The sequence below is a fragment of the Zeugodacus cucurbitae genome, chromosome 4 (assembly GCF_028554725.1).
Source record: "Zeugodacus cucurbitae isolate PBARC_wt_2022May chromosome 4, idZeuCucr1.2, whole genome shotgun sequence".
NCBI classification, from domain to species: domain Eukaryota; kingdom Metazoa; phylum Arthropoda; class Insecta; order Diptera; family Tephritidae; genus Zeugodacus; species Zeugodacus cucurbitae.
In genome coordinates this window covers 39,985,737-40,004,218 of record NC_071669.1, presented here as the reverse complement: position 1 = coordinate 40,004,218, position 18,482 = coordinate 39,985,737, and the positions used below count along the sequence as shown (strand labels likewise).

Below are 18,482 nucleotides of genomic sequence, written 5' to 3'. Positions count from 1 at the left end.
TTCTGCAGTCGATTCTCTTACGTACTCCACCACACAACATGAAAATAGTTGAAATCGAATAATAACCACGCCTACCTCCCATACAAAGGTTAGGTTGAAAGTTACTAAAATTGGGTTTACTCACTAACTAAAAACATCAGAAAACTAAATTTCACATAAGAAGTGGCAGATGGAAGCTGCATTCACACAAAAACTAATATAAATAAAGTTAAATAAATAAATTGCGAGAGTATAAAATGTTCGGTTACACCCGAACTTAGCCCTTCCTTACTTGTTATAACTTTATTTATGGCTTAGATATTACGCTTTATGGTTTTTCGGTTTTCGCCATTTTGTGGGCGTGGCAGTGGTCCGATTACGCTCATTTTAATACCAGTGAAAGTATCTTATGGAATTTAAAAGAATATTATGTGGGGAGTAGGCGTGTCAGACCACATGTTGCTGTGTACTAACTAAATTAAACTTGTTCGAGTAGTTGAAAAGATTAAGCCCATTGTCCAATTTATAATTAAATTATCATGCAACCTTATCGTACTGTGTTTCATATTTAATGCTTCTGGCGGTGTAAGTAATTTATACGTCTTAACCGTTGTGTGGGGTATTAAATTTCCATTTCTAAATCTAAAAGTTTCCACCTAGTTTGGGTACTTTAGCTTTAATAATTTATGTTATATGCACATTTAACATATTAGCTGGGGTTTGAAAATAATTTTCTAAGACGGCCGAAGGACAAGTCCTCCTCTACATATAAATTTATTACTATAAAAGGTTTTCTAAATAATTAATTATAATTATATCTATATATGTATATACATACATATACATATATAGGGAATTTTCATTCGGGGTTTTTAATATAATAACTGTGATCATCAAAAAATTTCTCGCAGCACTTTAAAAAATTTCTAAATTTTATAGACAATAACATCTTCATATTTTTCTAATAATCCATGTACATATGTATATTTGATAACACAATTACAATGTACCATACATAATTAGGTTATTTGATGGCTTCCAAACTGCCTGACCGACGCATTACTTAATGCAAATAGTCCGAAGCCAACAAAGTACTAAACGCATTGGAAGTGCATAATGTTAAACAGTCAATGTCAATTGCAGAGAGTAACGCGCCAATGTCTACTTAGTATTACAAAACCGTTATTTTATCGCACGCTTAAGTAATTTATGGATTTGTGGTATGAATACTGAATTTCGTATATAAGCTAGTGCCTTCTTAACTACAGATATCACAAAACGTTTACCTCTTCGCTTGCAAAGAAGTCAAAAACTCAAACCTATCAAAATGTTCAAATTGGTAAGTTTAAAAATATAATATATTTTTAAATAAAATTATGTAACTTATAATATAACATTATTTTTTATAACAGTTCGCTGTCTGCTTCTTGGCTATCTTCGCTGTTGCCTTCGGTGCTGCTAAGCCCGGTTTGTTGGCTGCTCCATTGGCATACTCCGCTCCATTGGCTGCTGCCCCTCTTGCTCATGCTTATGCCGCTCCAGTCGCCGCTGCTTACTCAGCTCCCCTCGCCTACACCGCCGGATATGCTGGTTACGTCGCACCCTACGCCAGCAGCTACAATGCTCACTCGATCGCCCACTCCGCCGCTTTCCCAGCTGCATATGCTGCTCCAGTAGTTGCTGCCCCAGCCCCAGTGGTCGCTGCTGCCCCAGCTGTCGCTGTCTTGCGCAAATAGGCTGCATATTCTGAATATATAATTTTTGAGACTGTGATTGAATTGAAAATGAAATCTCGATATAACAAATATATGCGATAACGTAAATGAAAACAATAACTAAGTGTTCCTTTATGACGTCAAAATAATATTAATTGATATAAAGTACTAGGACTTGCGGTTTGAGCTATAGAATTGAAGGAAATTTACTTAAATGTGTATTAAAACATAGTGTGAGTAGAACCGTAAATTGCATCATATATGCATTTAGGGTTAACACAAATTTACCAATTTTTGGCACTTTTGATACACTTTATGCTATGTATAAATATAATTTTGAGCTCATGTTATTAAAATGTGCAATGTCTTATGTATTAATCGCCCCTATTCCCGTTGTCGTTATCGTTTTAAAACGACTTAAGAACGCCTATTTGGCATTCCTGTTGGCGTTAACGACATTTATCGAAAATAAATTGAGATTCCCCAATTTGAAACGACTATAGAAACGACATAGAAACAGTCGTTTTTTGTCGTTGCTATAATTGTGAGCGACATAGAAACGACGCGGTTGTTTGAAGGAATATTTGAAGTGAAGATGAAAATTCCAAATCGGAAACAGTTTGAAATTTTAATTTCTAAAATGGAAAAATATCCTGCATATGCCAAAGACTTTAGAAAAGGGATAAATCCTTTAAATTTCGATTTTTTGGGAGAGATATTTTTTTCTCAAAAAAAAAAAAAAAATAAATAAATCCATTCCACCGCCATCTCTCGTCGGAAATTGTTGGCATTAATAAAATTGCATTTTTATATCTAAGAATATATTTAAGATATGAAAGATCTTAAAATTCAAAACGAAGAAAAAAATAGTACTCCAACAAGAGGAGGAGTTAATAAACAGATACCCATGTCTCCTTTGGCTGGACCACTAGTTAGAGTAGTCGGATTAGCCAGAAGCAAGGAGCATGAGACGCTGGAAGTATAACATATTTTAGAAAAAAGTTTGGAGGACGCAGATGTCACCACTACTTCTTTTAAAAAATCAAATAAAGATGGAAGACTATCATTGTTGTACGTAAGTACAATAATTACAGTGATAACGTTGTTTAGAGTCTATAAAAAATTGCTTTAAAAATGTGTCTCGTTACATAAGAAAAAATTTTTATATGGGAAAAGAGCGCCTTAAAGTATACTATATAAAATATGTACACAAATTTCGATAACTTTTCTTAGGCGTTACGATATACTTCAAGAATACCAATTTAGGAATGAAACGACGATAAGAACGACAACGACTTAGAAACGACTATTAAAACGACAACGACAACGGGAATAGGGCCGAATGTATTTTAGTCGAAACTTGAGTTATTATATTATGAGTGTCGGTGGTTTGTGTGCTACCCCTAATTATATTATTATTTATTATAGAGCCATGCTTTCATTTAGGATATTATTTACAGATAAGTACCTCCTCCTACCACCATAAAAATTGATGGGTGAATGATCTGTGAGACATCAAAGAAAGATGATGATAAGATTTCGAAACAACCCATTATCTAGATAATAAGCTAAAGGTATGGGCATCGAGAATTGGTTATGTCTATCTTCTTCTCCTTGTCATTACGACAGTCCAAATTAGTTCATTTCTAGGTATCGTCATCAATTGCAGAAGTCTGATATGAGCGTTTGTGGACTCTTCCATCAAACTTGTAATTTAGATGGCACAAACGATTATCAATGCGACGAACTTAACATGCTGTGGTCCAATGGGGTGTATAAATGAAGAATCAATAATATTAAAGTAAGATACATCAATATAATGTATTTAATTATATCCCAATAAAATTTTTTTAACAGAATGTGAATTAAACAAGTAAGGAAGGGCTAAGTTCGGGTGTAACCGAACATTTTATACTCTCGCAATTTATTTATTTAACTTAATATTATATAATACACAATTTGACCTACATATTCGTAATATATATTGTATAAAGTCCATTGAAAGTTGGACACCCTAATATTAGGTTAGAAGCACCTAAGGTCCGATTTCGTCGATTTTTAGAATGGGGCTCCCACACTATAAACGTAGTATTTGTGCAAAGTTCTGCACCGATTTATATATTGTAAAGTAAAGGATTCAGATCGTCTTCAAAGTTCTGGTATATAGGAAGTAGGTGTGGTTGTAAACAGATTTGACCTACTTTTCACAACATATCATTGGGATGCAATTAAGAAGTGGCTAAAAGAAACGACTGCAGAAAGTTTGGTTTATATAGCTTTATTGATTTGCGAGATAAATACAAAAAACGTATTTGAGGGCGGGGTAACGCCCACTTCTTCAAAAAAATTACATCCAAATGTGCCCCTCCATAATGCGATCCTGTGTTCCAAATTTTATTTTAATTACTTTATTTATGGCTTAGTTATGATACTGTATAGTTTTTCAGTTTCCGCCATTTTGTGGGCGTGGCAGTGGACCGATTTTGCCCATTTCCGAAAGCAACCTCCTCAGGGTGCCAAGGAATATGTGTTCCAAATTTCATTAAGATATCTTAATTTTTACTCAAGTTATCGCTTGCACGGACAGACGGACAGACGGACAGACAGACAGACAGACATACGGACAGACTGACAGACGGACGGACAGACATCCGGATTTCAAATCCACTCGTCATTCTGATCATTTATATATATATAACCCCATATCTAACTCTTTTATTTCTTGGTGACACAAACAACCGTTATGTGAACAAAACTATGATACTCTGCGCAACATGTTGCGAGAGTATAAAAATTTTAATCACATATTCGTCATATATATTGTATAAAGTCCATTGAAAGTTGGAAACCATAATATTAGGTTAGAAGCACCGAGGTCCTCGTGTTCGATATATGGGGCCTTAAAAATCTATAGTCCGATTTCGGCGATTTTTAGAATGTGGCTGCCACACTATAAATTTAGTGTGGCGGGGCCACGCCCCATTCCCCAAAAAATTACATCCAAATATGCCCCTTCATAGTGCGATCCTTCATACCAAAATTTATTTCTATAGCTTTTTTTATGGCTTAGTTATGGCACTTTATGTGTTTTCAGTTTTCGCCATTTTGTGGGCGTGGCAGTGGTCCGATTTTGCTCATTTTCGAAAGCAACCTTCCTTTGGTGGAATTAACTGTACCAAGTTTCATCAAGACAGACAGGCATTCGGATTTGAACTCCACTCTTCACCCTGATCACTTTGGTATATATAACCCTATATCTAACTCGTTTAGTTTTGGGTGTTACAAACAACCGTTATGTGAACAAAACTATAATACTCCCTTTAGCAACTTTGTTGCGAGAGTATAAAAACGTTAACTTCGTCTCTACCGAAGCTAATATACGCTTCACAGGTGCATTTCTTTTAGTAACTATATGTTTAAGCAAATCTAAAGACGTAAGAAAAAGTAAGTATAAGAAAGAAAACATTTACTAATTCTTTTTAGCCGGGTTGTTTGCTAGAAACATTAAGGTTATATAGTTAACCGATCTGAACAATTTCTTCGGACATTATATTATTACCTTAAGCAGTAATCCATGTCAAATTTCGTGAAGATACCACGTCAAGTGCGAAAATTTTCCATACAAGCCATTGATTCCGATCGTTCAGTTTGTATGGCAGCTATATGATATAGTGGTCCGATATCGGCAGTTCCGACAAATGAGCAGTTTCTTGAAGAGAAAATAACATCTGCAAAATTTCAAAACGATATCTTAAAAACTGGAGGACTAGTTCGTATATATACAGACAGACAAACGGACGGGCGGACATACAGATAGACGGACATGGCAAAATCGACTCAGTTCAACATACTGATCATTTATATATATACATTACAGGGCCTCCGACGCTTCCTTCTGGGTGTTACAAACTTCGTGACAAACTTAATATACCCTGTTCAGGGTATAATTAGAAGCAGTATGGAAAGCAACCCGTATCAGCTGGCTGGATGTCAAGAAACCTTTAATCTTAAAATCATTTTAGAGCTTAAGGAAATTATATAATGAGAATCAGAATCGATTCACATAATCTAAAATGCCAAATATGTAGGTGAAGTATTTTTGGAATTTGTCTGCTGTCCTTCGTGCACCTTATCACCTTGATAAGCACACAAAGAGATCATGTACTTTCGAATTTAACTGTTTGGTGAGAGAATAGCTTGGCCATCACCCACAACTTCATCTAATTAACATGTCTTCGGTAGAAGCCGAATAAGTTGACAATATAATTGGTTTGCACCATTTACTCGTAAATTATCATTATGCTATCCACCGCTTTACGACCAATCTGAGTGCATGCCAATTTCAATAATGTATTCAACAAAGTATTTAACTGAAAAAAATTGGAAGTGCACGGTGTTTAATATCAAATGACAACTTCCAATAGTGACGCATCAATATCTACTTAGTATTACCAAACCGTTATTTTATCGCACTTTCAAGTAGTTCAAGCATTTTTGGTATGAATACTGAATTTGGTATATAAGGTGGTGACAACTTAACTATAGATATCAAATTCGTTTACCTCTTCGCTTCCAAAGAAGTCCAAAACTCAAACCTATCAAAATGTTCAAATTGGTAAGTCTGAAAAAGGATTGTCGAAACCATTTCTAAGTACTGTATTACTCTATTTCATTTTTACAGTTCGCTGTCTGCTTCTTGGCTCTCTTCGCTGTTGCCTTCGGTGCTGCTAAGCCCGGTTTGTTGGCTGCTCCATTGGCATACTCCGCTCCATTGGCTGCTGCCCCCATTGCTCATGCTTATGCTGCTCCAGTCGCCGCTGCTTACTCCGCTCCTCTGGCCTACACCACCGGATATGCCGGTTACGTCGCACCCTACGCCAGCAGCTACAATGCTCACTCGATCGCCCACTCCGCCGCTTTCCCAGCTGCCTATGCTGCTCCAGTAGTTGCCGCCCCAGCCCCAGTGGTCGCTGCTGCTCCAGCTGTCGCTGTCTTGCGCAAATAAGCTTTAATCGAAAAAACTTTAATTTTTCGGTCTGTGATTAAATTAAGAATAGAAACTCGGTATAACAAATATATGTACATATATGACAAATTGAAACATAAAGTATGATAAATGCTCTCTTTATTTAATATGAGTGATTATTATAAGTGTTTCTGGTTTTGACCTTTGTCTAAAATGTCAAGAAGTTACTATTATCTCTAAATTTCGCTAAATTTTATCCAAGATTCTAAGTTCACTTAATTTTGCTAAGATATATCACATACTAACCGATTTTACCCTATTTTGGAACAGAAGCGCACTCAAAACATCTGACAGATTTTCATATATTTACGGTACAAAATTATCCACAGGTACTGAGGTGTTCTTGTTCGGTATGTGGGGCCACGCAAAGTTAAGTACCAATTTCGACAATTTTTTAAATAAACGCTGCCACACCTCCAATTTACAGAGTAGAATTTAGTAGTTTTCAACAAAACCTTTTGTGGAAAATTTTTATTTCAAAATTTTTATTGCCACTTGGTTTATATAGTTATAATTTGAATTGATTGAACGAATCAGATGGAGTATGAAATAATGTTATCTTTGGAGTAGTGGAGGAAATATAAAATATCAAATTTCAGTGGAATTGGTCTAGTAGTTGCTAAAGTATAGTTTTTCACCGATATATATTCATATATATGTACATATGTTCAGTAGTTTTCAACTTAACTTTTGTTTGGAGGGTGGGCATGGTTATTATTCACATATTCTCCCACTCTATGACGAGTTGCTTAAGGGAAATGTTTTCAGTGAGTTTAGTTCATATAACAGTTTTGTGAGATATATACATTAAATCCATTAGAGGAGGGAGTATCCGAAACTTTTCGAAAACAACAGATATTACTTTGTTTCTTAATTATAGCCCTTTACAGATTTTCACTTAACGGTGAACAAAACTATTTTATTCGATACGAGAATACTATGTTGAGAAAGTAGGTATAATTAAAGGTTAAAAAGTTTATTTGACGTGCTAGAAATCTTTCGTTGTTGATTTATCAAAAAGAGATTGTTGAAATATCGGATATTTTATATTTATATATTAGCTGTCATCGATTGGCTAAGCGTTATAGGGAAGCCAATAGAATGCACTATCCCGTAATTCAAACAGACAGGTAGCACTTATGGTGCAAGCCTGCGCTAAAATGTCCTCTCAATCAAGTGTAATGGTGTTGTACCATTTTTTTAGATGAAGAAATACTTAAATCTGCCCAAAAATATTATTGTTATTCCTTTTGTTTCGAGCTGCGTTTATGCCTTACGTTTTATTTAATCAATTAAAATCTATTTCAACAAAAATATATATTTGTATTGTCATTTTTATCAAAAATGTGTCCGTTTAGTTGTTCTAACCATTGTGAATAGTCTACATATGTAAATCAAAATTTGGCAGCACTCAGCAAGCGGCGATTGAATTTTTAATGAGGTATCCGCATACTCTCCTGCACGAATTCAACTAGATAACTTTGTTGTTGCTTTCACATGTAAAATTTTTGACAGGCGAGCGGCGCCCAAAGATAGCGAGCAGATAAGTGACCAATCGATAGCAGCTATCATTAAGGGATAGCAATTAGCATTGATCATTGATCTTTTTGTGTTTTTAATCGAATCTACAACCATTCTATATTTCAGTATGGATTGCGTTGGTAGGGTTTGGTTGTTCATTATCATGGTATCAATGTCATTACCACACAGTTGTACTCGCACTTTTTATCTGGCTTGCTTACACAATTTAATAATAGTTCATTTACAGAGATCGCCTTCCAAAAAATAAAATTTTCCTTACCCCTTGTTGAAATGACTCTGTTTTCTTCCAATTTTCAAATATCATCAAAGATGGTTTTACAAAAACTATAAATAGTCTTAACACGTATTCAAGAAATGTATTCAACAAAAAAAAATTATGACGGGATTTCACAAGACAATATAGTTGATGTATGTATACCATGTCGGCTTCAAGCTATCTGTATTCAAAAAAGTATTTAACTAAAAAAGAAGTTCACAACGTTTAACAATCAATGTCAACCGCAAAGAGTGACGTACCAATGCCTACTTAGTATTACAAAACCGTTACTTCATCGCACATCTAAGCAGTTAATGCAGTTTTGGTATGAATTTCGTATATAAGCTGGTGCCTTCCCTACTATAGATATCACAATTCGTTTACCTCTTCGCTTACAAAGAAGTTCAAAACTCAAACCTAGAAAAATGTTCAAATTGGTAAGTCTGAAAAAGGATTTTCGAAAACATTCCTAAGTAATTACTCTATTTTATTTTTACAGTTCGCTGTCTGCTTCTTGGCTCTCTTCGCTGTTGCCTTCGGTGCTGCTAAGCCCGGTTTGTTGGCTGCTCCATTGGCTTACTCTGCTCCATTAGCTGCTGCCCCCATTGCTCATGCTTATGCTGCTCCAGTCGCCGCTGCTTACTCTGCTCCCCTTGCCTACACCGCCGGATATGCTGGTTACGTTGCACCCTATGCCAGCAGCTACAATGCTCACTCGATCGCACACTCCGCCGCTTTCCCAGCTGCCTATGCTGCTCCAGTAGTTGCTGCCCCAGCCCCAGTGGTCGCTGCCGCACCAGCTGTCGCTGTCTTGCGCAAATAGGCTGAATTTGCCGAAATTTCAATTCTTCGGACTGTGATAAAACTAACACTGAAAACACGATATAACAAATATATGCGTTAACGTAAACCAATCCTATATGTTAGAACTTTCTTTCTATTATTTGAATTAGTACTACTAGAAACTGTAATTTCCATCTGCAGATCTGCTGACGATTTTCTAAAAGATCAAAAGGCAAATTTGTCTACGAAAAAAAGGGAAAAACATTCTACCAAAGTGGTTTGCATGTTTATATTCGTACTTGTATGTATGTGATTGGCGTTCAACCGTTTAGCCGGTTATAGCCGAATCGATGAGAGCGCGCCTCTCTTCTCTTTCCTTCGCAGTTCTTCGCCAGTTGGAGATTCCAAGTGTAACCAGGTCGCTCTCTACCTGGTCCCTCCAACGGAGTGGAGGCCTTCCCCTTCCTCGGCTTCCTCCGGCGGGTACTGCATCGAACACTTTCAGAGCTGGAGTGTTTTCGTCCATTCGAACAACATGGCCTAGCCAGCGTAGCCGCTGTCTTTTTATTCGCTGAACCTTTTTCGATTTTTCATTGGTACTCCGTTTTTATGTGGTGGGTCCCAAGCCCTACGCACAACCGCAGAAGCGGGTTCGCCTTCTCACTTTAGCTCGCCTTCAAACGGATGTTTGTTAGCTACCCAGAGGATACTTGGTCTAAAACCGGAAGTCGTGAATCCCAAGTGAATGACAATCAAAAACTTTCCTCACTTACGTGAACTTCTACACATGATCCCATCCTCCATATTCTTACTTAGAAGAGCTAATAGGTAGCAATTGAGTTTTAGTATTTTAATCGAGCGGCAATGTGGAGCCAAAATTTGTCAGATTGTTTTGATCGTAAATATCCGTAGTAATGTCTTTATAATACGAAGGTAGTTATTGTAAGAACTCGGACAGAACATAGATTTATTAAAATAGAAATAATTTATCTAATTTCAGAGCTGAATTATTAAGTGTAAAGAGCGTTATGTGAGAAATAAGATTTACCAATTTTATAACCGTTGCAACTTAATTTATATACATAGGTGTATTAAAATTTCAGCAGGCTTATTTAATCAGCAGGTTATTTAATAAAATTTGTTATATTTTTTTCAACGTTTTTACTTAAAATATATTTCACCGAGGCTGGCAGATACCTATCTCGATTGTTCTTATATTCGAGCGAAATCTGAAATAACCACGGACACCTTTTTAGTAACTATAGCACAAAAAAATTATCTAAAACTATCTAGCAAATATATTGGTTGAACTTAATAAGTTAAGCTTTAAAATTAGTTTCTTTAAGAGATTGAATGTAACAAAATCATGTCTGGCAAAAATTATTTAATAGAACAACGTATTTCATTGCGTCGTTAAACGATGCTATTGGCTCAGCAATTTCTTCAAAATCTTCGTAAAAAAGTCATCAAAGATTTCAGAAGGAATTTAAATTTTTGTAAGTGACTAGTTTTAAGAAAGCAGTTTTTGATGGGAGAGGCTTTTAAAGTATGAAGGTTTATGACCATTAATAAATTTTGACAACTCTGACAAACTCGGTGTATTGATTTTTGGTAGCAAGTGTTGCAATTTTGAGCTTCTAAAAAACTTTAAAATATTGAATTATGTCTTTATCAAGAAGTTTGTAAACTGGGAAAGACTCCGTCAGAAGAAAAGCGATTTGCAAGTGGTCTTTTGATTTTTTTGAAACTTTGGGAAATAATAGTCTTATATAAGTAACTTTTAACCCCAAAAAGAATTTTGAAAAATTTTCAAAATGGCGGCTGCTACGCCATGTTGAAAAAAAGTGCAGTGTTTTTTTCAGAAATTAATATCTCCGAAACTTCTTAATCGATTTTAATGAAATTTACAGGCGATCTAATTAATAGTACGTAGTTTAATGTTATATTATGACCAAAAAAATTTCCAAATTTTGACCAAACAAATGTCAAAAAAAATTTTTGAGTTAATTTTTAGTTAATTTGGCCACTTTTTTAACTTTCTAATAAAAATTTTTCAATTGAAAATGTTTCAACTATTTCTTTTGAAACAGGGCGGACATTTGTTTTATCAACTAAAGCATGTCGCTGTTTTTTAGAAGGATTAAAGCATTTATATCGTGGCATTGTGGAAACCCAAATCTTGCTTTAGGTGCCGTTCAACTTAAAATCTATTTAAACTTACCTATTTTTTATAAATCTCCAACGATGTAGGTGCGAGCCAAACAGCGTTATGTTATACGCGTTCAATGTGCAGGGTAGCTAATGCAGGTTCGTGCACGTTTAACGTTTACGGGAACGCAGTACATAGAAATCGCGGTGCGCGCTCCCACTAAAATCTCAATATCTCGAAAACTATTCAAGTCTCCAAACTTTTTTTTTTTTTAAAAGAAAGGTGAAATCATAAGGAATCGAAAATTTTTATTAGAAAGTTTAAAAAAGTGGCCAAATTAACTAAAAATTAACTCAAAATATTTTTTTGACATTTGTTTGGTCAAAATTTGGAAATTGTTTTTGGTCATAATATAACATTAAACTACGTACTATTAATTATATCGCCTGTAAATTTCATTAAAATCGATTAAGAAGTTTCGGAGATATTAATTTCTGAAAAAAACACTGCACTCTTTTTCAACATGGCGTAGCGGCCGCCATTTTGAAAATTTTTCAAAATTCTTTTTGGGGTTAAAAGTTATTTATATAAGACTATTATTTCCCAAAGTTTCAAAAAAATCGGACGACCACTTGCAAATCGCTTTTCTTCTGACGGAGTCTTGCCCAACTGCGGTTGTATTTGGAAGAGGCAAATGAATAGTTTAATGTTTGTAAATTTTATTTGACTTGGATGTTATGCTGTAATCGAAATATATAATTAAATATAGAAACTATTATAGCCACTCAGTCATTATTTCCCAAGTCATTCTAATCTCTTTGTTTCATTTCCATTCAACAAAAGAAAGTAATCTGTTTAAATGCTCGAGGTCGGACTCATTTTCCTATCACTAAAAGCAGCTCCTTTTATCCACAATGAAATAGATCTCGAATAAGAATATCGCACTATATTTTACTAAGAATTAAACAAAAAATGTACGTTGAATTTATTTTTGACCGTTTATTAGAGTTGATTAGAAGGAAATATTTTTAAATTTAGTGTCTCAGCCCAGTCTAGCGACAGTTAATGAAGCGAACGGTTATAGGAATTGTTTTTGTATGAAAATATTAACGCAAGTAATATGTTAATGGAACTTGTGCGGTTGTGAGGACTGTCCGCTTTGAAGAACTACACTGTATAAAAATATATGGACAGGCCTTAAGTATAATATTAAAATTTTGTTAGATTTTCTTTTTTCTCTAATTACTGCTAGTCTTAGTAAAGACAAGGTTTAAAAGCAAATATTCCCAATTATCAAAACATGTGCTAAAAACATTGGAATTGGAATTGGAACAATGTTTAACAGTCAATGTCAATTGCAAAGAGTGGCACACCAATGTCTACTTAGTATTACAAAACCGTTATTTCATCGAACTTTTAATTAATTCATTTTATTGAGTGAATAGCGAAGTTGGTATAAAAGCTCGTGACTTTCTTACTATAGATATCACAATTCGTTTACCTCTTCGCTTGCAAAGAAGTCCAAAACACAAAACTATCAAAATGTTCAAATTGGTGAGTTTGAAATCTTAATTAATTGTTTCTTTAATAAAATTATGTAACTTATAATATATATATTGATATTTTAACAGTTCGCTGTCTGCTTCTTGGCTCTCTTCGCTGTTGCCTTCGGTGCTGCTAAGCCCGGTTTGTTGGCTGCTCCATTGGCTTACTCCGCTCCGTTAGCTGCTGCTCCTCTTGCTGCTGCCTATGCCGCTCCAGTCGCCGCTGCTTACTCCGCTCCTCTGGCCTACACCGCCGGATATGCTGGTTACGTTGCACCCTACGCCAGCAGCTACAATGCTCACTCGATCGCCCACTCCGCCGCTTTCCCAGCTGCATATGCTGCTCCAGTAGTTGCCGCCTCAGCTCCATTAGTCGCTGCTGCTCCAGCTGTCGCTGTCCTGCGCAAATAGACTGCATATGTTGAAACTATAATTTTTGAGACTGTGATGAAATTAAAACTGAAAACACGATATACTAAATATATAAAATAACGTAAAGGAAAACTAGAACTTCCTGCTTTCTTTATTTTTTGATCATATGAGCTCTACATAATATGAGCAGGCTGAGCTTTTGCTATAAGGGCATAATAGCAATTATTTTGTAATAATAGAAAAAAAGTAAGGAGGTTGTACTCAGATATTGGATGGGATACATATGTCTAGTCTTATTTTCGTTTGTATTAATCGCTGAAACATAATGTTTGCTGTGGTTTACAGTAAGTGAGTCCTATTATTGTCATGATATCTTGTTCGGCATCTAATGTCGGTAGTACCTTTAAGTTCAAATGGAGTAATGGAATATTGCTTGTAATTGATTCACATGTAAGTCCTCATTATCAATCATGGCTGGTAACGGAAACATATGATTGACTTGAGATTGGCCTTACTATTTATATATTATATTGTCATTATTTCTGTGCCGTTGAAGTGAATGTAATTAAAATTGTTTTGTATTCGTTCGTTTCGCACCGATAATGTTGATCCATATACATGTCCATTCAGTTGTTAAAATTAAGCGTTAGGTGAACAAAACTACAAAACTTTCTGGCCACCGGAATGCGAGAATATAGTGTGAAATTCTTTGACATATTAGAAAAAGTGTGTTGATATTAAGTAAGTAAGTACTTTATACTTACTTAATCGGAATAACAACAAGTAAGGAAAGGCTAAGTTCGGGTGCAACCGAACATTTTATACTCTCGCAATTTATTTAGATATTTACCTATATTTTCGGTGAAAAATTTCCCTTAGGCAGTAGGTTCTTCATGTTTGATTTCAGGGGCCTTGAAAAGTCATGGTCCGATTTTGACAATTTTTCCACAAGTGATGCCACAGCTCAAATACAGTATTTGTGTAAAGTTTTATTTCACTATCTTTATCGGTTCCTTATGTATACATTATAAAGTGAAAGAATCAGAAGGATTCAAAATTGAGTTATATGGGAAGTAGCCGTAGTTGTGATTTCTTTCATTTTTGGACTGTATAAGGAAACGGCTAAAAGACACGACTGCAAAAAGTTTGGTTTATATAGCTTTCTTGGTTTGTAAGATATATACAAAAAAACAATTTGGGGGCATGGTCACGCCCACTTTTCCAAAAAAATTACATTAAAATGTGCCCCTCTCTAATGAGATCCTATGTTATAGGTTTTTGGTTTTCGCCATTTTGTGGGCGTGGCAATGGTCCGATTCCGCCCATTTTCGAACTTAACCTTCTTATGGTGCAATGGAATATTTGTGCCAAGTTTCATTAGTACCTAAGACAGACATATGGTTTCCATACTATAATAGGTACTACAATAAAAGCTCTAGAAACCATGAACCAGCATAGTGACACACATATAGGATATTGTACTATGTTTACATTCATCACCTGATACAAATAAATTCAAGCAAAATGTAATTATGAATAACAGGCAGGGAAATTGATCCTGACTTAGTTATAACTTCAAGCAATCTTAAAATATTATTATCAAATATAATTATTACATATTACATATTATTACATACATATTACATATTTTTCACATAATTTTTTTCAAATTTTGTTTTATGATTTCAATTAATTTTGAATTTAATTTATTTTCTGTATGTCAAAATGTCAGAAAACATATGATTGTGGCAGAAGAGCTTAAAGCTTTCGGTGTGTTCAATGCAATCCATTGTAGTACATTTTACAACATCACAAAATTTTAATGGTTTCTAGAACTCTATTGTAGTTTGGAACACCATTTGCTTTTAAACAAAATTGGGAAAACCGGTGATGCACATATGGTTCCTGAAGCATACTACAATAGGTACTACATGTCTGTCTCAGGTATAAGATATCTAAATTTTTACTCAAGTTACAGCTTGCACGGACGGACAGACGGACGGACAGACAGACATCCGGATTTGAACTTTACTCGTCATCCTGATCACTTTGTATATATAACCCTATATCTAACTCGTTTAGTTTTAGGACTTACAAACAACCGTTATGTGGACAAAACTATAATACTCTCTTTAGCAACTTTTGTTGCGAGAGTATAAAAAACATTATGTTAGGTACACTGGTGCCAGAGGAAGATCAGACAACATTGTTATCTGATAAAGGCATTCGCTTGGTTTCTTAACCCATCTTTACCCATCGTTGCGCAAGCGCAACATTTCAAATTTGTTTTTTTTTTGCTATTTCTAAAATAAGGAAATAAATTTATGAAATCTAAGCCACTCTCAAAAAGAAGAACTAACAGATAGACAAAATTTTGAGTCATCTCGGGATCGAAATATTCATCCAATCATAAAAAATATTAATTTAAATAAAGCTTTACTTTTTACACTGTACCAAGCTTTAATAATATCTTATTTGTGATATAAACCATTTTGGTGGGCAAAACTACCTACACGTGTTGTTTATCTTACATTTCTTGGAAACATTGCGTATACGCAACGTTGGGAGTAACAATAGTCAGTTGTTATTGTTACTCAGCATGCCATTTATGTTAGAAATGTATTGTCAATAATGGGTTCTCGCTATTAAAGGAGTAGTTCTGTTTTGTTTTTATTATTCAGTTGGTTCTAGAACGTTGAGCTAATAGCATAGATAACTTGATACGAGACTATTTTGCCAGTGGTACTATTCGAGAAAATAGAACAATGAATAAAACCATGATAAATACGAAAACTCTTAAGAAAAAAGAGAGAGGGTCATTTGATTTCAGCTTTGACCAAAAACATGAAAAAAAAATTTGAACCATTGGTTACAGCAAAACGTTACGATAGAAAACTAAAAAAAATGGTGAATGTGCCTCAGCCCCAGGTTATAGCAGATTATAATAAAAATATGGGAGGCGTCGATCTGCATGATAATGGAATTGCCAATTATAGGATTCGAGTAAGAGGGAAAAAGTTGTGGTGGCCACTGTTCCTTAATTTGATAGATAGTGTTTTAGTAAAATCGTGGAAGTTTTACAATCTGGCAAATGAGCGATCTATGACTCAATTAGAATTTAAATCTTACGTTGCTGTTAGTTTGATGAAAACCGAAGAAGCCCAAGTTGCAAATAATTCTCACTTTTTGGGTAATTCAAATAGAAATTTAGGAAGACCATCCAAAAACGCATTACCTTCCAATATTCGCTTCGATAATATTGGTCATGTCATAGAGGAGCACGAAAATAAATGTCGAAGAAGATGTAGATAGTGTAGAAGTATAACAATTTATATGTGTAAAAAATCGCTATAGTATTAGCGTAAGTGAAATATTTTAAATGTATTTTTATGACTTGCTTGTATAATATAAGTTCAGTAATCCCAACGTTGCGTAGGCGCAACATTTCACTGAATGAAAAATAATTAATCAATATTTTTTTTTTAATGATTTTCTCTTTTTTTATGTATTTTTAAACGTAATAAACAATAAAACCATAAAATATGCATTTATTTTTACCCTTGGGAATTAATGGGTTAAAGACATTTCGCAAATTTAACAATTAATTAGGTGTAAAATCAACCAAAATAGAAATGGGACACTCATATTTTCAAAATTAAAACGTGTGTAAGGAAGCTTACTCTGACCCGATTAAAAAAAAACGTTGTATCATAGTTTTACTTCGACACACAGTAGTAACACAATTTTTACTGACGCTTCGGATATCTTCATTGGCTCTTGTATTACTCTTTCTCAATTTTTTAAACTGTAACGTAATGATGTCAATGGAATAACCTTCGCTTGTCTAAAAATTTGCGAAATCGGGTACAACTCAATACCTGAGGGTAATTATTTGCCAAAAATATCGTTAAATCTTTCATATATTCTAAAAAAAAATTCAGAGGAAATATCTTCTTCTAAATACTTTTTCTAGTTCCATATACCAATATTAGATTTCCTATCTTCCGGTGGGCTTTATATAGTATATATCGGTTAATGTGTTGGATTTTCTTAGTAAAATGGTGTGAACGGATAATCTTGGATAAGATGTAGTTTAGTGGCGAAAATGAGTACAATTGGTCCAGGAATTACCTCAGCCAACTGTAAACATATATGTAATATAATTATTTTAGTTATTCCGGAAATAATTTTTAGGAAAAATGGATCGAATTGGATCGAATTCAGATATTGCCAATTACCTAAACGAATTAACCATGTAAAGTTTTTGGTATGTATCATACATAATCGCTGGGTTCAAATGCCCATTTCAATAATGTTAATTGCCCACTGTCAACAAAGTACTAAACGCAAGAAGTATTGAGGTTTGCGGTGTTTAAAAATCAATGTCAACTGAAAAGAGTGACGCACCAATGTCTACTTAGTATTACAATTCCGTTAATTTACCATACTTTTCAGTAATTCATTCAGTGTTAGTATGAATACTGAATTTCGTATATAAGCTGGCGACAGCTTGTCTATAGATATCACAATTCGTTTACCTCTTCGCTTGCAAAGAAGTCCAAAACTCAAAACTAACAAAATGTTCAAATTGGTAAGTCCGAAAAAGGATTTTCGAAACCATTCCTAAGTAATATATTACTCTATTTTATTTTTACAGTTTGCTGTCTGCTTCTTGGCTCTCTTCGCTGTTGCCTTTGGTGCTGCTAAGCCCGGTCTCTTGGCTGCTCCATTGGCATACTCCGCGCCATTAGCTGCTGCCCCCATTGCTCACGCTTATGCCGCTCCAGTCGCCGCTGCTTACTCCGCTCCCCTCGCCTACACCGCCGGATATGCTGGTTACGTCGCTCCCTACGCCAGCAGTTACAATGCTCACTCGATCGCCCACTCCGCCGCTTTCCCAGCTGCCTATGCTGCTCCAGTAGTTGCCGCCCCAGCCCCAGTCGTCGCTGCTGCCCCAGCTGTCGCTGTCTTGCGCAAATAAACTGAATCTGCAGAAACTTTAAGCTGAGAGACTGTGATGAAACTAAGAATACGATATAACAAATATATAAAATAATCTATAAAATTATGTTTTCTTTATTGATATGAGTAACATGAATTAGTTGTAGAGGGATTT

General features: G+C 35.0%; 5 protein-coding genes across 5 annotated transcripts; all 5 read left to right on the top strand.

Moving 5' to 3' along the window:
- Positions 1-1,159: 1,159 nt before the first annotated feature.
- LOC114804250 (pupal cuticle protein C1B-like) lies at positions 1,160-1,814 on the top strand. Its single transcript, XM_029041788.2, has 2 exons — positions 1,160-1,318; positions 1,392-1,814. Exons 1-2 carry the CDS (start codon positions 1,307-1,309, stop codon positions 1,713-1,715), a joined length of 336 nt encoding a protein of 111 aa, XP_028897621.1. The 5' UTR covers positions 1,160-1,306; the 3' UTR covers positions 1,716-1,814.
- Positions 1,815-6,164: 4,350 nt separating this feature from the next.
- Positions 6,165-6,822, top strand: LOC105214460 (pupal cuticle protein C1B-like). The gene is made up of 2 exons (XM_011187898.3): positions 6,165-6,309; positions 6,376-6,822. Exons 1-2 carry the CDS (start codon positions 6,298-6,300, stop codon positions 6,697-6,699), a joined length of 336 nt encoding a protein of 111 aa, XP_011186200.1. The 5' UTR covers positions 6,165-6,297; the 3' UTR covers positions 6,700-6,822.
- A 1,974-nt stretch (positions 6,823-8,796) lies between these two features.
- LOC105214461 (pupal cuticle protein C1B-like) lies at positions 8,797-9,432 on the top strand. The gene is made up of 2 exons (XM_011187901.3): positions 8,797-8,955; positions 9,018-9,432. Exons 1-2 carry the CDS (start codon positions 8,944-8,946, stop codon positions 9,339-9,341), a joined length of 336 nt encoding a protein of 111 aa, XP_011186203.1. The 5' UTR covers positions 8,797-8,943; the 3' UTR covers positions 9,342-9,432.
- A 3,423-nt stretch (positions 9,433-12,855) lies between these two features.
- Positions 12,856-13,504, top strand: LOC105214462 (vitelline membrane protein Vm26Ab-like). The gene is made up of 2 exons (XM_011187902.3): positions 12,856-13,004; positions 13,082-13,504. The coding sequence occupies exons 1-2, from the start codon at positions 12,993-12,995 to the stop codon at positions 13,403-13,405; spliced, it is 336 nt and encodes a 111-aa protein (XP_011186204.1). The 5' UTR covers positions 12,856-12,992; the 3' UTR covers positions 13,406-13,504.
- Positions 13,505-17,837: 4,333 nt separating this feature from the next.
- Positions 17,838-18,431, top strand: LOC105214464 (pupal cuticle protein C1B-like). The gene is made up of 2 exons (XM_029041786.2): positions 17,838-17,957; positions 18,024-18,431. Exons 1-2 carry the CDS (start codon positions 17,946-17,948, stop codon positions 18,345-18,347), a joined length of 336 nt encoding a protein of 111 aa, XP_028897619.1. The 5' UTR covers positions 17,838-17,945; the 3' UTR covers positions 18,348-18,431.
- The last annotated feature ends 51 nt before the right edge of the window (positions 18,432-18,482 follow it).